General features: G+C 43.0%; 1 protein-coding gene across 1 annotated transcript in view; it reads right to left on the bottom strand.

The window, feature by feature from the left end:
* SPON1 (spondin 1) overlaps positions 1-23,348 on the bottom strand; it is a 311,073-nt gene that overhangs the window by 117,293 nt on the left and 170,432 nt on the right. The window contains exon 6 of the mRNA XM_018059584.1: positions 13,516-13,664. Coding sequence (XP_017915073.1) covers positions 13,516-13,664 — 149 coding nt within the window. The remainder of the gene's footprint in view (positions 1-13,515; positions 13,665-23,348) is intronic.

The raw sequence follows: 23,348 nt of genomic DNA, 5'->3' as shown, positions 1-23,348 counted from the left end.
AACCTATCCTTCCCATCTCCAGGCTCTCAGGTCCCTACTCCAGAGGCAACCGCTGTTTATAGTCTCACATGCCCTTCAAAAGATGTAAGGGTACATCTTGTGATACCACAAGCGAAATGCACTAGAAATACTCTGCTGCAATCTCTTTTTGAACCAAATGATTTGCCTTGATAATGTTTAATCTCAACTTCTCATTTTTTAAAAACTGGTCTCCTATTAATAGATATTTAAATTTTTCTACTTTTTCTGTTATACACAGTGTTCAGTAAGTAGCATGTGCCTACATGTGAGTATATCTGTGTATATAAGTTTCTGGATAGGAAGTGCGAGGCAGAGAAATGTGCCCTCCACAAAACGGTGCCAATCAGCGCTGCCACGGTTAGCACATTACTGTGTCTGTGTTTTCACACTTCTGTCAACATGTGATTATCGAAAGTCCAATAGATCAAAAATTATAGCTCTGTGGAATAAAGATGCATTTCCATAATCATAAATGAGATGAAACAGCTTTTAAAATATCTTAAAACTTATGTGTTTTGATCATTTTTAAAAACTGGTTTATTGTTCTTTAAAAATTGAACCGCACGCGCTCTTTACACACTAAAGAAATTAGCCCTTTGTTTATTGTATGGACTACAAACATTTCCCACACTTTGTCTTTCACCTTTAAAATCTTTAAATATTTTCCACAACAAAAAACAAGCTTGTAGTTTATCAATCTTTTTTTTATGCCCTCTGAATTTTGTGACATGCTTGGAAGGCATTTTGCCCTGGATTATAAAATGATTTCATGCTTCTTCTAATGTTTTTAAATCTTCATTTTAAAATATTAAAATCTTTGATCCATTTGGACTTTAGTTTGGTTTAAGGATTGAAGTATGGAGCAAATTGCATTTTTCCATGACTTTCAGTTGTGACAATACCATTTATTAAATAATTCATCTTTTTCCAAGAGACAGAAAATTATATCTTTTTCTTACACTTAATGTAAAATAAATTTGTGTCTTTTTTTGACTTCCTATTGTATTTTATTGATTTATTTTTCCATGTATTGGTGTCACACAGGTTTATTTAATGTAGTTTTAGAATTTAGCTTTCAATATCTGGTTTGGCTAGTCTTCTCTGCTTACTGCCTCTCCCCCACCCCTATCATTGTCTTTCAGACATTTTCTGGTTACTCTTGACTATTTAGTTTTTCATTTCTATAGAATCAGCCTGTTTAATTTTAAAAATTATGTTTTGGGGGAAGCATATTAAATTTATAGGCCAAGTTTGAAGTACTGATCTTTTTGCAATATTCACTTGTTAAAGTTTTCTTTGCTTATTTAGATAACATCTTTAACAGGTAACATGTATGTGTACAGACAGTACAAAAGAGCATATAGTGAAATGTGAATACACCTCTCAGATCTGACCCCTACTCTCCCAGTTTGCTCTAGAGATATTGAGTTTCTGACGTGTGTACCTAGAAGTATTCTATGCATATAAAATTCTATATGTGCATATAATCATTTGACTCTAATCCACCTGTGTCTTCCCCAGATGGCAGCTAGCTGGAGACACTTCCCTTTCTCCCCACCTCGTAAATATACCAGGGAGCCTTCTCTATCAGGGCATATAGATCTGCCTTGCTCCTTTGAGCAGCTGCATGGTATTTAACTACATAGAAGCAGCCAGAATTTTTAATATGCCACCTATTGATTAAAAAATAGCTTCCTTCCATCTCTTATTTTTATAAACAATGTTGTGGTAAGTATTCTTCCTCACATACCTTGTGTGAGAATACTTCTGAAGGACAAATTCCTAGATACAGAATTACTATGTCAAGGTATAAAGAAAAGGTACACACAATAGTGTGAACACACTCAACACTACAGGACTGTACACTTACAAATGGTTGACATAGTATTATGTTATGCGGGCTTTTTTTTTGTCATGATAAGAAAGAAAATGTACAATTTTTGATAGCTATTGCCAAATTGTCTCTAAATCTTGACAATTTATTAATTATTTCCCTGTTTAAATTTGCCTTCTGTTTGCAATATTTTGGCTCAGGTGCTATAAAAATAGATTTTTAGGAAGCTAAATAATCTATAAGTTCTGAATAAAACCATCCCCCATTTCTTCCATAGAGAGATTCTCAGAAAAATTTCCAGGGCTTGATGATGCTCTGATGTGAAGCTGTGGAAGTCAGGAAATGTTGCTAAGAGCAGGACTCTGCCTCCTTCTAGCAAAGGCAGCCTGTTCCAGTTTTATTAAAGAACAGGGATCACTGAGTCACTTTGGCTGCTTGTCCTACTGTGATTTGGATTTGTTTGAAGGCTCAACTGAAAGAAAACAAGAGGTTTCATATGACTGAAGTTCCACCTTTCAAATGATGTTCTAATTTCTGTATCAAGTGTCTGTGACTGGGAATCTTTATTTAGCTTCTTTCCCACCCCCACCCCTAGTACTGCTTTATTCCTATCAACCACAAGTGCCCACTTACACACTCCATGGAGTTAAGCCTTGAATGAGGTTGTGAAGGACAAAAGAGGTGTGGATAACAGTATTAATGGAACCCCAATAAAATTAGGCTCCTGGGGACTGTGTGCAGCAGGTAACAACCTAAAGTTTCTACCCAATCTGATTCCGAGAAGGCTGGAAAAGCACTGCAGGTCTTTACTAAATGTATCTTGAGGAGCCAACAGAGGGTTAATTACATCACACAATGTTCTGCAAAGTGCACTGCTAAAAATTCTCTTTAGATGTCTCTTCTCTGAGAAATCAAATTTACTAAAAGTCTTCTCTGGACCTTTCTTTTTAATCTATATTTCCAATCCGAATGGCAGCTGCTCAGATATGTCTCTTCTCACACTTTAAAATTCTAATTCTGTCCCAGCTTACTGGCCTTACTTCTCCCCTCTCTTCTTTTTTCCTGGTCTACTTTCTCTAGCAGCTTTTATTTAGCACAGTTTACCTCTCCTGTCAATCGCATTCCCACCCAATGAAACCATAGCATCTTCTTAGAAGATGGGAGGACAAGTGGATTACAAATCCTCCAAATTTAATCTTTTTTGGTCCTAATACTGAGTACAATTGGGTCATACTTCAGGCACTGCATGTCTGTTATTTCATAACCAATATATAGAGTTCATATCAAGATTGCTGTTGTTGTTCAGTCAGTAAGTTGTGACCAACTCTTAGTGACCCCATGGACTGCAGCACACCAGGCTTCCCTGTTCTCTACTGTCTCCTGGAGTTTGCTTAAGTTCATGTTCCAAAATGATAACCATTTTGGAAATGAAAAATCTAAGGCTCATTGAGGTTAGGTGATCTACTCAAGGTGAAAGACTTAGGGAGCATATCTACTTGCCCTGTACTGTTTTCATGGTTCTTAAGCAGATAAATGCAATGCAGTGTAGGAGTAAATGATCTTGACTGTGCCCTTCACCACCATCACCTTTCTCTGATCTCTATTTCTCCAAATCTTTTATGTTTAGGTCTAGCAATATCCCCAGGTCCCTCCTCAATGGCTGAACCAATCTCTAGACCCAGTATTTCTCATCCAATTGGCTTAGCTCTGTGTCCTAAGGTTCTATTGATCTCTCTCCTTTGCGCTGAGCAGCTGTTCTCTTTAGTACTCTTCCCCGATATCCTTCCCCGAACTTTGGTTCTTGTCTGGGTTTCAATGACTTGGTCTACTTCTTGCCAATGTACTCCTGCTGTCCTGAAATGTCAATCAATTTACCTTCTACTGCCAATTCCTTTTTTTGTAAAAACTGCCCTACCAACCACCCCTGTATGGAATTATACTCTGTGGTTCTTTACATGGAGGTCCACTGCTGATTAGAGAAGATAGATATCTGATGCAGGAGGCACCCATGCCCAGACTCTCCAATGATCAAACAGTCTTTCTGGTATTTCAACCAAGAGTTACCCAACACCACTCTGGCTATGAAAAGCCAAGGGAGAAATTATACAGCCACCATTTGCGGCCATGTGCAGTATAAGTAAGAGGAGATAGCAGATCTATTGAGAAAGGGTAGTAGAAGAAATTCACATAGAAGAGCATAGAAAATACCATGTGACTCTAGGGTGGTGGAGTGGGGTGGGGAGGGGAGGGTGTCAGTGGTTTTCTCAGCCTGATGTCTTCTGGTTACAGCTCTCACGGGGCTTTTTTGCACTCAGTACTAACTTGTGTTCTCCTGAGTTCTATTTACTTCCTACAATAAACTTTCCTTTGTTCTTGAGTTACTTTTAACAGGTTTCTGTTACTTACAATTAAGAGACTTCACCAAACTCACAGATACAGAGAACAAAGTAGTGGTTACCAGTGCGCAGTGGTGATGGGGCAAAGAAGTGGGGAACGGCAGGTACCAACTATTGTATGTAAGATAGGCTCAGGATGTATTGTATAACATGGGGAATAGTGCCAATGTTTTGTAATAGTAAGCGGAAGGTAACCTTTAAAATTGTATGTATAAAAATAGACTTCACTAGGCCACCTCCTTCCTTGGGTTGGTAGCTTTGTCTGCATTTCTAACCCCCAGCAGGTATGGCATAGCAAATGGGAAGAGCTCCTGTTCTGGGCTGCCTTGAGGCCTTGTTCTGGAGGTGGCCTTGCACTAGCTACTATGGGCATCCAGATAGAGCCGTTCCAAGGAAAAGGAACATGTGCACAGGAGAGTTGGAATGAGCTTGGAGTTTTGCTGTGGCTCCTGTTTTATATGAGGGTGTGATTATTGTCCTCAAATAGTACCGGGTCAACTTTGGGACCAAGAGCTAGGGCTATCAGGAGGTAAGATTGTTAGGCAGGGGTGGGAGGGGCAGGCGGGGGCAGGGGATGGCAAAGAAGTGGTATCCTCCTTGCAGGCTGGGGACTGACCTGATGAAAGCGAACCTTTAGAATCATTAACTTTTGTAGCTCCTACAGGGGCTCTTCCCTTTCCTGAAGAGGAAATGGAGACCAAGAATGAAGACATGATGATGACAGGTAACATTTAGTAAGTGCTTTCTACAGGCCAGGGTCTGCTCCAAGCACTTTACACCCATCAGCTCCATTAGTCCTCACTGCAGCTCAATGAGGTTGGCATATTATCACGCTCATCTCATGGAAGGGGAACCCAAGGCACAGAGGGGCTGAGTAACCTGTGCAGCGTCACACATTAAGTAACACCTGGAACTAGCATTTGTACCCAGGAATCTTGATTCAGAGCTAATGCTTTTAGCTACTATATGGTGCTATTTCTCACAAGCACTAAAAATCATTGGAATTCAATTGTTATAAATAAAAGGTGGTAGTGTGTATGTGTGCATGTGTGTGTGTGTGACTTTTTCAGTCAGATGAGGTAACATCATGATTCATGGAAAATATCAGAAATCAGGCAATGGTTCAATTTTAATTAGAGGAAAGTGACCACAAGTTTAGAAAATCAAAAATCAGGAAAAACAAAAGTTTGGTAGGCATCTTTTGTCTCTAATGATTTAAAGAACATGAGAAAAGAAAATTCTCAGACTCTTTCTACTAGTTCCCAGAGCCTTATAAATTGTTTCAACTTTAAAGAAAAAAGATGTCAGCTTGTTTATTGATTCTTGTGCCATAGGTGGTGTGATAATCCTGGTGGCAGGTTTAAGGAGTCTGCCAAAGTGAGGCCTCCTGAAGATGAAATAATCAATGTCTATGTGAGGGTCCACCATTATCTGACCTCTTACAGTCAGGAAAGCTTCAAATTTAGAGAAATATGAAAGTTGGAGTGTTTTTTCCTAGCATTTTTTTTTCATGAGTGGGTGCCCAGTGCATGGCTTTATGCAAGAGGCTGTTGCCAGAGATGCTCCAGGTCTCTGCTCAAAACCTGTCAACCCTCACCTTTAGCAGAAGTGAACATAAATCTTTAAGTTAAAGGGCTGAGATAAGAAAGGAAGCTACAAACAAACAAACCCAGCTGGACCAAAATGGCAGTGAATCAGACCTCCAACAGAGCCTGAGTCTCATTACCAGCTGATTTTTACTATATTTGCATATTAAATAACACAACTGGCAGCCATGACTTGACATCAAGGACCAAAAACGGATAAAAGGGGATGGCACCCCAATCCCTGGAAAGAGTCCTGCACTTTCTCCAATGGATTAATGCATATGCCTTGCCGTCATTAGCCTCCCTCCTCCTCCCTTTGTCTTATTCTTTAAAATTAAATCCCTTGGCCAGGTGCGTGAGAAGTTAACCTGTCAACCTTAGTTCCCACTTCTCCATTCTCTGGCCCCTGAATAAAGCTTGTGCTGTGTGGCTCTCAGCTTACTCGAACCAGAACAACCAGAGTGGAAAACAAGCCCTCCTTGCCAAGGCAGAGAGCTAGTGCCCAACCAGGGCACTAAAGTCCATATGACTTAATTTGTCATTTGTTAATGACTGCCAAAGAATGTTCAAACTACCGCACAATTGCACTCATCTCACACGCTAGTAAAGTGACACTCAAAATTCTCCAAGCCAGGCTTCAACAGTACGTGAACCATGAACTTCCAAATGTTCAAGCTGGATTTAGAAAAGGCAGAGGAACCAGAGATCAAATTGCCAACATCCGTTGGATCATTGAAAAAGCAATGGAGTTCCAGAAAACATGTACTTCTGCTTTATTGACTGCGCCAAAGCCTTTGACTGTGTGGATCACAACAAACTACGGAAAATAATTAAAGAGATGGGAATACCAGACCACCTTACCTGCCTCCTGAGAAACCTGTATGGAGGTCAAAAAGCAACAGTTAGAACTGGATATGGAACAACAGACTGGCTCCAAATAGGAAAAGGAGTACGTCAAGGCTGTATATTGTCACCCTGCTTATTTAACTTCTCTGCAGAGTACATCATGAGAAACGCTGGGCTGGAAGAAGCACAAGCTGGAATCAAGATTGCTGGGAGAAACATCAATAATCTCTGATATGCAGGCGACACTACCCTTAAGGCAGAAAGCAAAGATGAACTAAAGAGCCTCTTGATGAAAGTGAAAGAGGAGAGTGAAAAAGCTGGCTTAAAACTCAACATTCAAAAAATGAAGTTCATGGTACCCAGTACATATTTCATGGCAAATAGATGGGGAAACAATGGAAGCCATGAGAGATTTTATTTTGGGGGGGCTCCAAAATCACTGCAGACGGTGATTGCAGCCAAGAAATTAAAGATGCTTCCTCCTTGGAAGAAAAGCTAGGACAAACCTAGATAGCATATTAAAAAGCAGAGACATTACTTTGCCAACAAAGGTCTATCTAGTCAAAGTTATGGTTTTTCCAGTAGTCATGTATGGATGTGAGAGTTGGACTATAAAGAAAGCTGAGCACTGAAGAATTGATGCTTTTGAACTGTGGTGTTGGAGAAGCCTCTTGAGAATCCTTTGGACTGCAAGGAGATCAAGCCAGTCAATCCTAAAGGAAATCAGTCCTGAATATTCATTGGAAGAACTGATGCTGAAGCTGAAACTCCAATACTTTGGTCACCTGATGCGAAGAACTGACTTACTGGGAAAGACTCTGATGCTGAGAAAGATTGAAGGCATGGGAAGAAGGGGATGACAGAGGATGAGATGGTTAGATGGCATCACCAACTTGGTGGACATGAATTTGAGCAAGCTCTGGGAGTTGGTGATGGACAGGGAAGCCTGGTGTGCAAGAGTCCATGGGATCACAAAGAGTTGGACATGACTGAGCAACTGAACTGAACTAAATGACTTAATAGGGCTTCCCTTTATGCATCAGCTATAGAAAAATCTGCCTGCAATACGGGAGACATGGGTTTGATCCCTGGGTCAGGAAGATCCCTTGAAGAAGGAGATGGCAACCCACTCGAGTATTCCTGCTTGGAGAAGTACATGGACAGGGGAGCTTGGCTGTCCTGGGGTTGCAAGAATCGGACACCACTTAGCAACTAAACACAACAACAATGACTTAGTAAGACATTTTGGCTTGTGTGTCGGTTCACCAATTCAGACGCTGGCTGAACACCTACTGTATGTGAGACAGTGTATGAAGTGTTGGACATACTTGGTGGACATCAGGAGGCAGGAAAGACTGAGCTGATGCAAAAAGTCTCCTTCCTGCTACAAACACATAGACATGTTAGACAAATATAGCAGGTGGAAGTTTCAAAAATACAAAAGGGAGTTTAGAAAAATTCCCTGGATGCCAGAAAGGAGGAGAAAAGTCTAACCCAAAACTGTGAGCAGAGCTGATGCCTGGGACTGGGCCCAGGTTATGGTCCCAGGAGCCAGAGGTTTTAAAATCATGCAGGGCAAGAAGATGAGGTCTTAAGCTAGTATTAGGTGATGTGTGGCAAGACACCCCTGCCTCAAGTTGGTTATTTTGAAGGACTCTCCTTTTTGTGAATGGGGATAACAAAATCCTCTGTCAGTCATTTGGGGAGGTGGCAAGGAAGGTTGCTCTCATCCAGGTCCTTGAATGAAAATTCACCTTCACTAAACAGAAGCCCCAGCCTCTCCCATGTGTTTAAGTGCAGACCACTGGCCTGGTAGTAGGCAACTTGAAGCTGAGAAATGACATCAAAACTGGGGTAGAAAGAAAAAAAAAATACAATCTTCCCTTGAGCAGACAACACAACTTGAGCATAGAGGACTGTCACAGGAAACAAAGAAAAATACCCGCTAAAGATGAGCAAACAATCCAAAGTCAATCAAGGACACTAGCGATGGGGAGAGTGGGCAAGTTCAATTCAAAGGAACATTCGTCCCTAAAACCCTGGGGTGACAGAATAATCCGAGTAAGACAATTAGACATGTTTAAAATGGAAGAGATTAAAAGAAACCATGATGAAGCAACCAGAATGAGGAAGAACAGAGCAGAGGGGAAAATCAACAAGTGCCCACCTTCCAGGGACACAGAACATGCTTGGGAGATGGAGAAGGAATGAAGAGGGGGCCACCCAGTCTAGGAGAAGGGCCACACAGGGAGCTGCAGCTGCTCCAGGAAGGGGCGCCAGACCCAGCCTGCCCAGAGGGAGGGGCCGGGACACACGCATGTCTAACATGTCTGCAGGGAAAGTGGACCCAGAGAATGGCACATTCAACAGCTGCCACAGTCTAATGTCTTCATTTCCTCAGCTATTGCAGAGATTCCCCTAAAGAATCTAAGTACATTATAAGGAAATAGTAATTTATATATCCACCTCCCCCTCCCAATCTCTGAATCTCTCCAGCGTGGAGACAACGTGTCCTTCATGCATTTGGAGCCACACTCCCCCTCACTCATTCTTCTCTTGCCACACAAGTCTTCTCTCAGTTCTTCCAGGATAATAAGCTCTCTTCTACTTCTGAGTCTTTGCACATGCTGTGGTCACCATCTAGAGTGATATTTTCCCGATGCTTTTCTTTTGGGTCTCAGCTTAATGGGCACCGCTCACAGAGACCTTCCCTGACCATCTTACTAGCAAGATCCCTCCCTACTAATGTTTTTTTTTTTTTTTATGCCACTCCTTGTTGATTTCTTTTCTTACCTTAATTTATAATTATTTAACCATTTCCCCCCATTGTTTCCTCCATTAGAGTGTAGACTCTCTGAAGGCAGGGAATGATCTCATTGCTGGTGGATTTCCAATACCTGGCACTTATTTAGTAGGTGTTCAGTAAAATTATCAAATGAACTAATCTATGCAGGAAACAATTAACACTATACCCACTCAGAGGATACAGACATGGAGAACATGGATTTCTGAACTTTGCAGTTTAGTGAAGGAGAGATATCAAACAAGAACTTGCAGTAAATGTGATGATGGTAATGATGGGGGAGGTACCCTGTGTTGTGGGAGCACTAGGCCAGGGGATAAATTTTGCATAGAATTCGGGAAGGCTTCCAGGAAGAGCAACATTTAAGCTGAGTTCTGAAGTATCAACACTAGTTCACCAGTTGAAAGGGAGCTGGAAGATGTTCTAGACTGACAGAAGGCCCAGATGCAAGAGAGGTATGGCTTTTGGAGAGTATGGAAGAGGTTTTGCACTGGTTCAGCTTAGAGCTGCAGCAAGTAATGAGATGGGGGAGGTAAACAAGGCCAGATCATGGAGGGTTTTCAAGCTATGATAAAGAGTTTTTTATGGGGTCAATTAGGAGCCATTAAACATTCTAATTGGGAGAGTGGCATAATCCAATGGATATTTTTATAAAATGACTGTGGGGCAGTATGAATAAAAGGAAGAAGCCTGGAGGCAGGGAGATCAGATGGCTAGTGCAACAATTCAGGCAAGAGATGAGATGATTTAAATGGAGCTGTGGTACTGAGGAAGTGACCTGGAGGAATTTAGGAGAGAAGGCAGAAGAAATTGGGATGGGGGCAGAATCAAGGGTGATGCCCAAGTTTCTAGCATGAATAACATGGTGAAGGGAGCACCATCTTTGGGCCCATACACTGTACACACGCCACAGATGTATACTTGATGAAATAAAAATGGTCTTAGTGTAACATTTTCATAATGATGAATATTCATCAGTTCACTTTCAGGTCCTGGGTCTGCCTGCAAGTGTGATCTACCATTCCCTATTGCCTCCACCTGTCTTCAGGTTACTCATCTGTGACCTGCCAGGCCAGGCTTCTCTCGGTATTCCTAATCCACTGTCCCCACCAGGACCCACTTGCCTCTGTCTCCTGCTAAGAAGTGTGCTTTGTGCCCTTCCCCCACTATCTCTGGCCATAAGAGTCATGAATGCCAAAAATGCTGCTGTAATTTTTCATTAATTTTCTTGGTGTTTTGTAGCTATAGGGACATTAAAATTTATGCTCTATAATATTATTACAGTTTCCCAGTATTAATGGGATTATTATTTTTGTTCATTTGTGTTTGAAAGCCATTAGCATAAGATATACCTCCAACAATATCTGCTGTGATTTTTAATGCCCTTGAAACTTGCAGCGAGTGATAAGTCTATAATAAGAGAATGCTAGGAAGCATATAAATGTCTTTCTTGGGAAAAGAGACCTTTTTATTTTCATCCTGGTTGGACTTGGTTTCTTTGATATAGCAGTTGGTAGGATATAAGGTATTAAAGGCTGAGAACACTGTGTTAGTTTGTAGATGTGTTCAAACAAGTTCCTGGTTATTCAGCGGACACTTTCATATTCTAGGAGGATTCATAGTCTTGTTCCTTTTTTATGTTGTTTCTTACCTGGCTTACAGAAAAATAAATTGTGTGCTTTCAGGGAACAATATTTAGAACCATGAGTTGCTTGAAAGCGAAGGGACCCTGAAATCACTTTATCTGTCTGACTTTTCTAGAAGCTGGGCTGCTGGATGCACTGCTGAGCAGAGCTATGGAAACAGTGTTATTTCAGAGGCTGGAGAGGGGAGTTTCTCTGTGGGGTGAGGAAGGTGGGTAGAGAGAGCCAGTCTCATGAGTGTGTGACCTGTGCAGATTGTTAGGCCCTGTGCTGTGAAATTCAAGTGCCACCATCTTGAAATTCTTAAGTTTTGAACAAAGGACCTCCCATTTTCACTAGGCCCTGCAAATGATTTATTTGGTACTAATACAGGCTTTGGAGCCAGGTGGACTTGGGTTCAAGTTCTGGAATTCTCTAACTATTGACTGTGCCTCCGTTATCCTTATCAGAAAAACTGGGGAATTAATATTGTCTTCTCCAACTAGAGGTGAGAGCTAAAAGTCCATGGTTAGCATCCAGGGAAACTGACAGCCCTTAGGACGTGCTCAGTGGGATTTTTAACTTTCATGTGCTGTACCCATAATTAAATATTATTATGACTTAATGTCAGGAACACTGGCCAGCTAGGAGAACCAGACATTGTCTACATGTACAAAAGCTAATCCCAGGTGTGCTGGTCAGGACCACACCAAGCAAAGAACATTTTCCTAAGAGGAGACAGGAGACAGGAGGTCCATTCATCAGCTGTCAGCCTTCTTACTGCTATGACACATGACTGACCATGTTCTCCAGCACAGGGTGGCCTCAGTTTCTCAGAAAACCTGCCTGCTTCCCTTCTATCCAGAAATCCCTCAAGATAGCCAACGAGTGACATGGGCATTATTATGAAGATGCCCTTGATCTTGATCTAATTAATATGTAAACTTTAGTTTCAGCTACTCTTCATAACAAATGGTTTCTCAACATATGACACAACAGACCTTGGAAGGCCATGTATTCCATGCTTGAGAATCAGGAGCCCAGACAAGCTATTTCCCCTCCATGACAGCCTAGATGAGGACCAGTATGAAGCCCTTCATGACTTTGCACATGAACGTGGCTGTGCTGTAGCCTAAATGAGCAATACCAGTGACAAGGCATGGCGGCCAGAGTCAGAGAAACACTAAGTCATTGGTAAGATAAACCTGTGACGAATAGCATACTATCTTGAAAGGCTGGCTTAAACAATTTTTTTCTGAAAATGGAGAAAGGCTTTAAATCAAATTAATGAGAAACATAAGCTAATTCCTGGGTGTTTTTGGATGCTGGGCCAAAAGAATTCCTCAGGGGATTATAGCAGGAATCAGGTGGCCTTGGCTGCATTCAGTTTAGGGTCTGTGGGAGCTTGGAGTCCAGATGGTAGACATCAGGGGGAAGGGCTGGGGGCCTCAGCTCTGTGTGCCCTGCTGAGCACACACACACTGTGAGACACAGGGCCCCCTGCACTGTCTCAGGAGACGAGGGGCAGGAGCCCAAGCAGGGCAGCAGCCTCACAGTGGCCTGTGCTGGAAACGACCACACTCCCAGCACGCTTGGCTCTTTCCTTCCTTCCTCCTGTACACTTATGAGCAGTGAGATGTGGTTCGCTACCCAGCTGTCTGAGGCCCAAAGGGCTTTTGTGGGTAGTGATGGCCAAAGCTGGACTATCTCCTCCCCACAGTGCAGCCTGTGAATGGCCTTCAACAAACCACAGCTCTTCTTTCAAGATCCCTCATCAACCTCTTTCTAGTGCTTTTGATGATGGATGATGGTACTTCCCAACGAATAGAAAAGAATGATAGACTATTTCTCCCTTATCCCTCATTGGTGTGAAAGGGGTCCTAGATAATACCTGACTCCTGGGCCCGCATGAGATGGTACACTGTATCAATACATTAAAGACGCTTCAGCTTATAATTATTTTGATTAATTACTGACTATCAAACACCTCAAGACATGGGGGCAAAGACCATCTGTCAATAAACAAATGTTTCTTTTTGGAAATGGTGATTTTAGCTTCATGTGAATGTCACTCCCCCGACCCTCTCAAGAATCAAAGTAACCCACCACATTGACCCTCAGGAGAACAAAGATGTGATATTCCAACAATGTAGCTACAGCAACAGCTTTTAGAACAAGCTCAAGAAACCACAAATGCAGTCTGGGAAGATGCAAGACATAAGACGAACATTTGTGCCTCTGTCTTCAACTGAACATAAGCACTCTGAAACTCAGCAAATAGATTTCACTTCCTACAGTACCAATTTTCAAGCACATTGTCCTATAAGTTTTGAGCCCCTGGGAAAGAAAGCTAAAGGATGCTTGATGGCATGTCTGGGTTTTAGTCATTCTGGGATTATTTTTTTACCTGTTGTCGAATTTCCTCCTCCATTTTCACTGGAGAGCCCAATTCTGCAACCTGTTTGACGCCTTCGCTCGCATACCCTCCATACTCCCATAGCACGTAATTCTTGGAGTGGGATCCGCCGATGATTGCAGACCAGTGATTGGCCCGACCTGGAAAAGCCAATTAGATGCAGGTATCAGTGTGGCTGTGGCTAAAACACAAGTCTCTTCAAGGATGGGGAGATGTAATTGGACAATGATCCAACCTGTGTTGGCTAAGCACCTGCTCTGTGTTAGGTCCTGTGCTATTCTGGAATGAGTAAGATAGTCCCTGTAAGCAAGTAAGTCTTGGGCATATGCAGACAGCGCAATGGGTACATGTCTATATAAGACACAGAGCTGACCCAGAATGATGACTCCTGTCTGGAAGAATCTCAGAGAGGAAGAAAGTTGAGAGAAGGTTTAAATGCTGAGCAGAGTTGTAAGACAGAACAGAGAGGAACAACTATTTCTGGTGGACTCAGAAACATTAAGTCACATTGTGTGCTTGGGGAGCCGTAAGTGATTTAGCATTGCTGTGTCACAGAGTGTCAAGGGGAGAGTTGGGAAATGAGGCCAGGGAAGTGGGAAGGAGCCTGCCCATGGAGAACCTTGTTCTAAATGCTTCAGGAGTTCAGATGTCACTTTAAAGGGTCTGAAACCATTGAAGTGTTCTGAGCAGGGGAATGACACGATCACATTTGAATCTTAGATAAATCATCCAGATAGCAGTGTGAAGGATGCATCAGTGTGGGCAGTATTGGAGTGTGGAGCTGGGGAGGTGGGCACCGAGCAAAAGGTAATGGGAGTGAGTAGGAAATTAGGCTTAATCATTCCCGGGAATAAGCACTGCTGGGTTTTGCTGGCTTTTACGTACCTTCCAAGGTGAAGGGCAGGCAGGCTAGCCATGTGAAAGGATGGGCGAGGTGGTTTGGATACAAGGACATGACTAGTCCATCGTAGTTTGCTGAGGATCACCCAGGATAATGACTGCAGTCATTATCCTGCAGATTATGACACACAGAGAGAAGAGAATAATGTCTGGGCAGGACCAAGGCAGAACTTGGCCTGATGATTTTTCAAAGTCTCAAGGGGGAGGAAAGAGAGGAGAGAAAAGTCAACACCAACACCACGCCAGATTTGTTTTTGCACATGATCAATATAAATACATATATATTGATTACTGGGCTTCCCGGGTGGCACTAGTGGTAAGGAACCTGTCTGCCAATGCAGGAGACATCAGAGACCCAGGTGAAATCCGTGGGTCTGGAAGATCCCCTGGAGGACGAAATGGCAACCTGCTCCAGTGTTCTTCTTGCTTGGCAAATTCCATGGACAGAGGAGCCTGGCAGGCTACAGTCCATGGGGTCACAAAGAGTCGGACACGACGGAAGTGACTAAGCATGAACACACGCGTACTGATTACTGTTACATACGATTCGTTATAATGTGGACTCAGTTGTCTGCTGTTCTTTGGCTGGGTTTTTAAAATCTCCAGTTAAGGAATATTTTGGGGCACAGCAAGGAGGGAAACTTGAACTGGTTGGATCCAACTGATGTTTGCCGCTTCCAACCCTCTGGCTCAGGGTGGGCAGACCTTTCCACTCTCCCCCCCACTACTTAAGAAAGTGATTCTAAACAGGCCCAGATCTCATTCACATCTCCCACCTGCTACTCCAGGGCCCTCTGGTCCAGGGGCACGTCAAGAGCGTGGGCCCAAAGCTACCTGCCTGGTCTGCTGAGAGATGACATGATCCAGGCAAACAACATCACCATGGGGGTCTACCCAGCTGCTGGCTCATTGTTTCCCATACATCAGGGAAATGCAAACACTGAGTTTGTCCATCACATCCCTAGAGAAGACAGATGGAGGTGTTGCCAGCCATTTCTCTAATTTACTTCCTGATTGGGAAGCATGCTCTGGTTATCATCTAGGCTAAGAGCATTGCTTGTGTAGGGGCAAGGGTTAGAATCAGTCATGATGTTTGGTTCATGGCATGAACACAGGGAGACCAGTTCTAGTATCTCTTCTGTTTCACCAAAATATCCCCTTGTTCCAGACCCATTCTACCTATAATTTCATACCTCAGTGGCTTAGCACATGCTGTTCCCTCTGTGCTTTCCTCCTGTCTCGGCCACTCATTCCTCTTTCCTGATTTACCCAGAAGCCTCCCAACACCTCCCTGCTGCTGCTGCTAAGTTGCTTCAGTTGTGTTTGACTCTGTACGACCCCAGAGACGGCAGCCCTCCAGGCTCCTCCGTCCCTGGGATTCTCCAGGCAAGAACACTGGAGTGGGCTACCATTTCCTTCTCCAATGCATGAAAGTGGAAAGTGAAAGTGAAGTCACGCGGTTGTGTCCGACTCTTAGTCACCCCATGGACTGCAGCCTACCAGGCTCCTCCGCCCATGGGATTTTCCAGGCAAGACCTCCCTAGAATGATTTAAACCTTTGTCTTCTGTCTCCCCTTAGCACAGATCACATTTAAAAAAATGAAAGTATAGTTGATACACAATGTTATATTAGCTTCAGGTATATAACACACTGATTCAATATTTTCATAGTTATTAAAAAATAATGGCTATATTTTTCTGTGCTGTACAATAGACACTTCTTGCTTACCTATTTTGTGTATCTTGATCCCTCTTACCCCTCCCCTTCCTTTTCCCCGCTACCAGTTTGTTCTTTCAGCACAGATCATATTTACGATCCCCACTTCATGTGTGTTTTCCCACTAGATTGTAGGCTCCCTGAGGAAGTCTGTCTTCAGCACTGTATGCCCAAGGGCCCAGCCCTGAGCCTGATGCACCGTGAATCCTTAGCACTTATTCCCTGAAGCATTTCATCCAAAAAATCAAATACAAAGATGGCAGTATATGTGCTGGAAGCATTGGGCAGCAGGCTTGCACAGATTTGATTCAATGTGATTAAATTCAAGTCTCAGCTCAGCAGAGTTCCTAACTCCTACTGGGCTAAAGCGCTCAGCTATTCTGCGGGCTGTTAAAAAATAAACACCAAACAACAACAAAAAAGAAAGGCCTGGGTGTCAGAACTGGAGACAGGGATTCAAATTCCGGCACTGACACTTACTACCTGTGGAAACTTGGCCAAATTCCAATTACTTTATTTCCCTAATTCATAGCTCATTCTTTTGTAACTCAGGGATGATAAGGCCTACCTTATAGACCTGTTATAAGAATTAAATTCAATTTTTACCATAATGACATAATATATGTGCAATCACTGGCACATAATATATGTGCAATCACTGGCACACAATAGACTCTCAATAAAGATGGTTTCTCCCTTCCCTGGTTGTTTGGGAGGCTACAAAAATGAGTAAAATATGAACCTGCCTTTGATTCAATATAAGAGATAAACACATAATGCGAACTAAGGCAAGAGGATAGGAACAAGCACAATCACAGGGCATGAGGGGTGGACCAGATGGCTCTTTCTGATTTATTCATTGAACTTCCATTTACTATGTGCCAAGCACTGTGGCAGGCCCTGGGCACTGACAGGACTTGGATGTGGTGCTTGTCCTGGAGGGACTCACAGCCCGGGGGAGGGGAAACGGATGGATCAGCAGATGACCTACAATCAAGCATGGTCAGAGTTCTAGACACAAGAACATGGAACGCAGGAGATGGAGCAGCTAACTCCAAATTCAGGGATTCAAAGTCTAAACGCACGTTTACAGAGAAACAAGTACCTCAAGAATGAGATGTCTTACTCGTGACTAAAATGTCAGGGTTATCAGTTCAGCCTTCGAGTCAACACAGTTGTTAGTTTTCTGAAATGCTCTTGCAACATACCACAGTTATTCAAATTTTAGGACCTTGAATGACATTAACCGCATAATAGATATTTTGCAAGGCACTAGGCTAGGGTAAGGGGGCAGACTATATCCTTCCTGGGGATACAAGGCAGGCACTCATGGGACAATTTGCACTGTTGGAAATAACAAGGAATTCAGGTGAGTGGCAGTCACATATGGGCAGGATGGCTTGAGGGGAGGGCCACAGTGCAGAAGACCAAGGCTCCAGGCCTCCATTCGTGACCAGGAATCAGTTATTCCACCTCTCAGAGACGCGGTTCACCTTTTAAAAATAGAGATAATAATTACTGAACTGGATTGCTTCTCAGAGTTGTGCAAATTAATAGGGCTGGCCTGGGAGAGAACTATAAAAACTTTAAAGAAACTGTACAAAACAGAGTCTCTGTATTTGTATAGACAGAAAGCACAGGGGCATCCACAAGAAGGCAGAGGAGCAAGGACACTTCCCCCTTGGAAGGAGACTCCCGTGGGAAAACTGGCAGGACAGGAGGAGCAGGAATTCTATTAAAAATAGATAAGATCTATTTTTAGGGTCAGGAAGATCTCCTGGAGTAGGAAATGGCAATCCACTCCAGTATTCTTGCCTGGAGAATTCCATGAATAGAGGAGTCTGGCGGGCTATAGTCCATGGAATTGCAGAGTTGGACATGACTGAGTGACTAACACACAGGTGTTAGGCACACTGCTTTCCTAGGTGTAACCCTCATTACAACTTCATGGTCATCCTACAGATGAAGAGATGTTAAGGAACCTTCCTAAGCTCACAGAGGAGCTAGCAAGAGGGCCAAGTTGGGGTTCAAATCCAAGTTCACCAGCCCTAAAACACATCCTCTTTTCCTGAGAAGTCAGGAAATGGAGACCATTTAGTGGAATAGAGAGTTAGAAGACAAAGAGATAAGATGAGAAAGGCAGGGCCAGGTGTGGAGAGTGATGCATGCCCATTGTGGTAACTGGCATCAGAAGAGAGAGAAATATAATGGAAATTTTCTTCTGGCAAGAATGACATAACAATAGTTTACACGTATAGAGTCATTACTACGTGACAGGAACTGTGCCAAGGACTTGACCAATATTGTCACATGAAATACTCAAGAAAGAAAAGTCTTTTTTTCAAACCTAATAGAATTGTTTAGTAGCTCAAATATATAATAGAGAGACATAATTGTGAGCTTGCTTTATAATCTGTTATAACATTATGTCAATGGGAAAAAATGCTTTCTGAGATTCAAACAATTAACTAAATTTAACAAAGAACTCCCTTCATGAAAATGAAAGTGAAAAGTTGCTCAATCGTGTCTGATTCTTTGCGACCCCATGGACTATACAGTTCATGGAATTCTCCAGGCCAGAATACTGGAGTTGGTAGCATATCCCTTCTTCAGAGGATCTTCCCAACCCAGGGATCGGACCAAGGTCTCCCACATTGCAGGTGGATTCTTTACCAGCTGAGCCCAAGGGAAGCCCAAGAATACTGGAGTGGGTAGCCTATCCCTTCTGCAGCAGATCTTCCCAGCCCAAGAATCGAGCAGGGGTCTCCTGCATTGCAGGCGGATTCTTTACCAGCTGAACTACCAGGGAAAATTCAACTCCCTTCATAGCAAATATTTATTTAAAAGAACTTTTATGACATATTCAGACATTAGGAAATTCTTTTTTTAAAAAAAAATATTTATTTGACTGCGCTGGGTCTTAGTTGCAGCATGTGGAATCTAGCTTCCTGATCAGGGATTGAACCCAGGCCCCCTACATTGAGAGCTCAGAGTCTTAGCCACTGGACCACCAGGGAAGTCCTAGGAAATTCTTATATGTAGCATATGCTTTTAAATTGATCAAAAAAGAAAGTTCTTTCTCTCTCTCTCTCTCTCTTTTTTTTTTTTTGTTACAAGTGCTATCTCAATTTCCACTATTCACTTCAGGAAACTTAGACTTAAAGAGGTGAAATGAGTTAACCCCAGATCACCAGAGCAGATAATGAAGATGCCGGGATTCAAAGTTGAGTCTATCTAGTGCCAGACCCCACCTCTCCCCCACCCACTCCATCTCATCTTTGGAAGGACATGCCAGCCATAGCGAGGAGAGAGGGCCCCAAGTGTGAAGAGACCAAACAGGAGATCCATCACCATCCCTGGCTGAGTTGTGTATGGCCTGGTTTAGGAGAGGAAATGGGAACATGGGACCAGATGTGTGAGCCAGTAAAATCAGGGAGGACTAGACAGTCTACAGGAGTCAGTTTGGTGAAGAAAAAACTCCAGTTTTTGGATCAAACATGTGTGTATTCCAGTATCCAATTTGAAACTTTCTAGACTGAATAAGTTAGTCAGTCATTCTCAACTCAAGTCTCCTCATCTGTAAAGTAGGGATATTGACATGACCAGCCTCCTAGTGCCTTTCTGAGGCTGATGTCCATGAATTAAAGACAGTTAACACATTCAATGGGCTCCAAAGATACCAGCTAGTCAAATTAAATCTGAATGTGGTGGGACAAAACCAGAAAAGCTTCTGGAAGCCATGGGACCAAAGGGAATCGGATTTGGAGATTGGTTAGCAGTTTGAACTAGAACTGGTGGGAAGAGATGACAGGAATATTAGATGCAGGAAATTGAGTCTGAAGAAAATGGTAGGGAGTCATCTAAATGGGACACAGTTGTCTAGGGCTGGAAGAATGAGGTGCTAAGCAGACCCCAGTTAGTTGGGACACAGACAAGTTTAGCCCCCATTCTCCAGGAAATAAGGGATGAGAAGGAGAGAGGCTGCAGGTATCAGGAAGCCTGGGGAGAAGGGGATAAAGTAAATGCTCATGACTTTCTTACAGGAACACTCAGTGGGACCACCCCTGGGGTTCCTAGTTAACACTTGGGCTTCAGCCTCAGGGTAAAGGCAGAAAAACAGACACTATCAGCAACTCTTTGACTCTCAAGTAAGGCCACAGCTCCTTGGTTTGGCCAGCCTCTCTCTGGCTCCAGCAGCTGGGTCTAGATGGTTACTCCCAGTAGCTTGGATGGGGCATAGGTGTGACAGAGGCAGGCGGAAAGCTGGGGGTAAATGATTAGACATTTGAGTCTGAGATATTGCTAGCTAGCCAGGTGCGTGCATCGGTCTGAAAAGCCACTCCAGGGGGACACAGGTGCACTCATCTCACTTCTGACATCTTTTCTGCTGTCAGCACTAGATGGTAAATTATGGGATTTACAATGATGCCTAGAAGCCTAGTGCTGATGAAAGAAGAACCATGTCTGGCCTTTTGTCTGGTGTAGGAGGAGGCATGTTGCACAGTAGATGGATTCTTCGAGGTGTTCTGCATATGGTAGCTATTCAGTGACAGCCCAGATTTCCTAGACTGCTTTGCCAGTGGCTGAATTTCCTTGCCAATCTCAATCCTGCAGAAGCCAACCATTCATTTTCTTGACACTCATTCAGAGCTTCACTGGAGAATGTTTTGCAACCTTAAGGACTAGTTTGCTACAATCTCCTGTTATCCACTCTCCGTCTCACCCATCATATCTTAGCAAATCTTTGGGAACTGGTTGGACTCATACAGAATTTGTTATTGTAGCTACAGCACAAAAAAGTGAAGTTCCTCCACTTTCTAAGTCCTAGCCTCCTCTCCCCATCTACTCTTAATAGAAGACTCTGTCACTTAACTTTCCTGAGAAGACCAACATCAACACACCCAGACTTACCCAGGTACCACTTGGCCAGTGATCAATAGAAAAACACTGTGGCCCTGCCAACCCTGCTCATAAACCTTGTCTTGGCTCTCACTTCCCTCTTGGCCTGGCTCTTCTCACCCTGAGCTCAGTTCCAGAATCTGCCTGGTTTCTGACCCTTTGGATTTGGCCATAGAACGTGGCTCCTCCAGATTTGCTGCTGGGTGCTGCCTAGGACATAGCCTGTACTTGCCCTCTGGCTCTTCTTGCTCTTGGGTGCTTCATGAACTCACTCTGATCAAACTGTTCTGGCTTTTATGATTCTCTCCTGGAGAAAACCCTGCATGGGGAGATCTGTCATTAAGGACAGAAATCCATCAACTTTCTTTCATTCTGCCTTCTTTACTTAGCTAGTGTTTTTTCCTTCCTTAAGCTCTTAAGATAGTGTCATTTTTCTGTTCCAGGAAAACATGTAGGCAATTGATTACATTCTTTTGTATTTCCCCTAAGACCTTCAATGATAATATTCTATTCTATTAACTAATTAAATGAACATTTACTAGGCAAATACTATGTACTAAGTCAGCAATCAGTAAGCTGAAGCTCACTGCCTATTTTTGTCCTGATAAAGTTTTATATTTCATGTATATTTATGTATTGTTTATGGCTGCTTTCATGATACAACAATTTAGCCAAGAGGTTACAACAGAGACCATCTGGCCTGCAAACCCTAAAATAGTTATTATCTGGTCCTTTATTGGGCATCCCTGGTGACTCAGATGGTAGAGAATCTGCTGGCAATGTGGGAGATCTGGGTTCCATTCCTGGGTCAGGAAGATCCCCTGGAGAAGGGAAAGGCTATGCACCCCCAGTATTCTTGCCTGGAGGATTCCATGGACAGTGGAGCTTGGCAAGCTACAATCCAAAAGTTTCCTGAAATGTGTGCTAGGCCATGGTGACTCTGAAAAGAATCAGATTTGATCCCATATTTGAAATGTTCAGTGTGGAGGGTAAGGTTGAGGGCACAAAGGACAGGTCATAATAGGCAATTACAATAAAATGTGGGCAATATGGCTTTGATAAAGGCAAAATCAGAGTGCTATGAAAGCACAAATAAAGGGACATTAAACCCAGACTGTACCAGAGAAGGCTTCCTGGAGGAGATGGCAATTGAGCTCCATTCTGAAGGATAAGTAGGAGTTAAGAAAGGCAATTGTGGGTAAAAGGGAGGGTATTTTTTGCAGAGGGATCAGTATGTTCTAAAGCGAAGCCAGAGACACAAGAAAAATCAAAAGTCGGTCAAGGCATTCTGTCTGTGTGTCTCTGTGAGTATTTGTAAGAAAGGGCTTATCAGTAATGAAGCCCATCAGCTAGGCAGACCTTGAAGAGATATGAATATCTTCATAGTAAGTTTTTAATTTTATCCTGAAAGTGGTATGAAGAAGAGAATAAGATATTCCTGTCTATAGATAACTCCCAAATCTATATATACTCATGCAACTTATGCTTCTGACTCTGATGTAGTAAATGGCACTGGACTAGCCCTCTGAACATAAGTAACTATAAAACTGGACAAAATATGGGCTTTCCTGACAGCTCAGATGGTAAAGAATCTGCCTGCAATACAGAAGACCCTGGTTCAATTCCTGGGTCAGGAAGACCTCCTGGAGAAAGGCTAGGCTACCCAATCCAGTATTCTTGGGCTTCCCTGGTGGCTCAGATGGTAAAGAATCCACCTGCAGTGCTGGAGACCTGAGTTTGATCCCTGGTTTGGGAAGATGATCCTCTGGAGGAGGGCATGGCAACCCACTCCAGTATTCTTGCCTGGAGAATTCCCAAGGACAGAGGAACCTGATGGACAAAATATATGAAGCACCAGTTTTCAGAAAAGGACTCTGATCCCTGAGAAAAGTGAAACACAAGAGATAAGCCTCAGGTGTGACCCAGACATTTTCTAGTTTGCGATGCAGGAGAGTAGAGCACAATGAAGAATGGCAATCTGGCTAAATTGACAGGAATCTGAGGCTGCTGAGATAGACAGGATTTACTGGTAAAAATACCAGTAAGGGAGGGAGCTGCACAGAGAAGTTCAGAAATATGCATAAAAGTCCACTGAAATCTGCCACCAAACACTGAGCTGCACATGTGCAGGGTGGGACTCCAAAGGCCTAGGAGAGAACAGTTGCTGACCAGCTAAGAGCGGAATGGAAATTCCAGAGATCACACGATGCTAGAGATGTAGGAATTCCCATCATCCATATTAAAGAGACTTTGCTAACCATTCAGGATGTTCAAGTGAGACTCTAGAAAAGCCGCATATTAGGAGTAA

This window comes from Capra hircus, chromosome 15 (genome assembly GCF_001704415.2).
Source record: "Capra hircus breed San Clemente chromosome 15, ASM170441v1, whole genome shotgun sequence".
Lineage (NCBI taxonomy): Eukaryota > Metazoa > Chordata > Mammalia > Artiodactyla > Bovidae > Capra > Capra hircus.
This window is presented reverse-complemented; position numbering and strand designations above follow the sequence as displayed.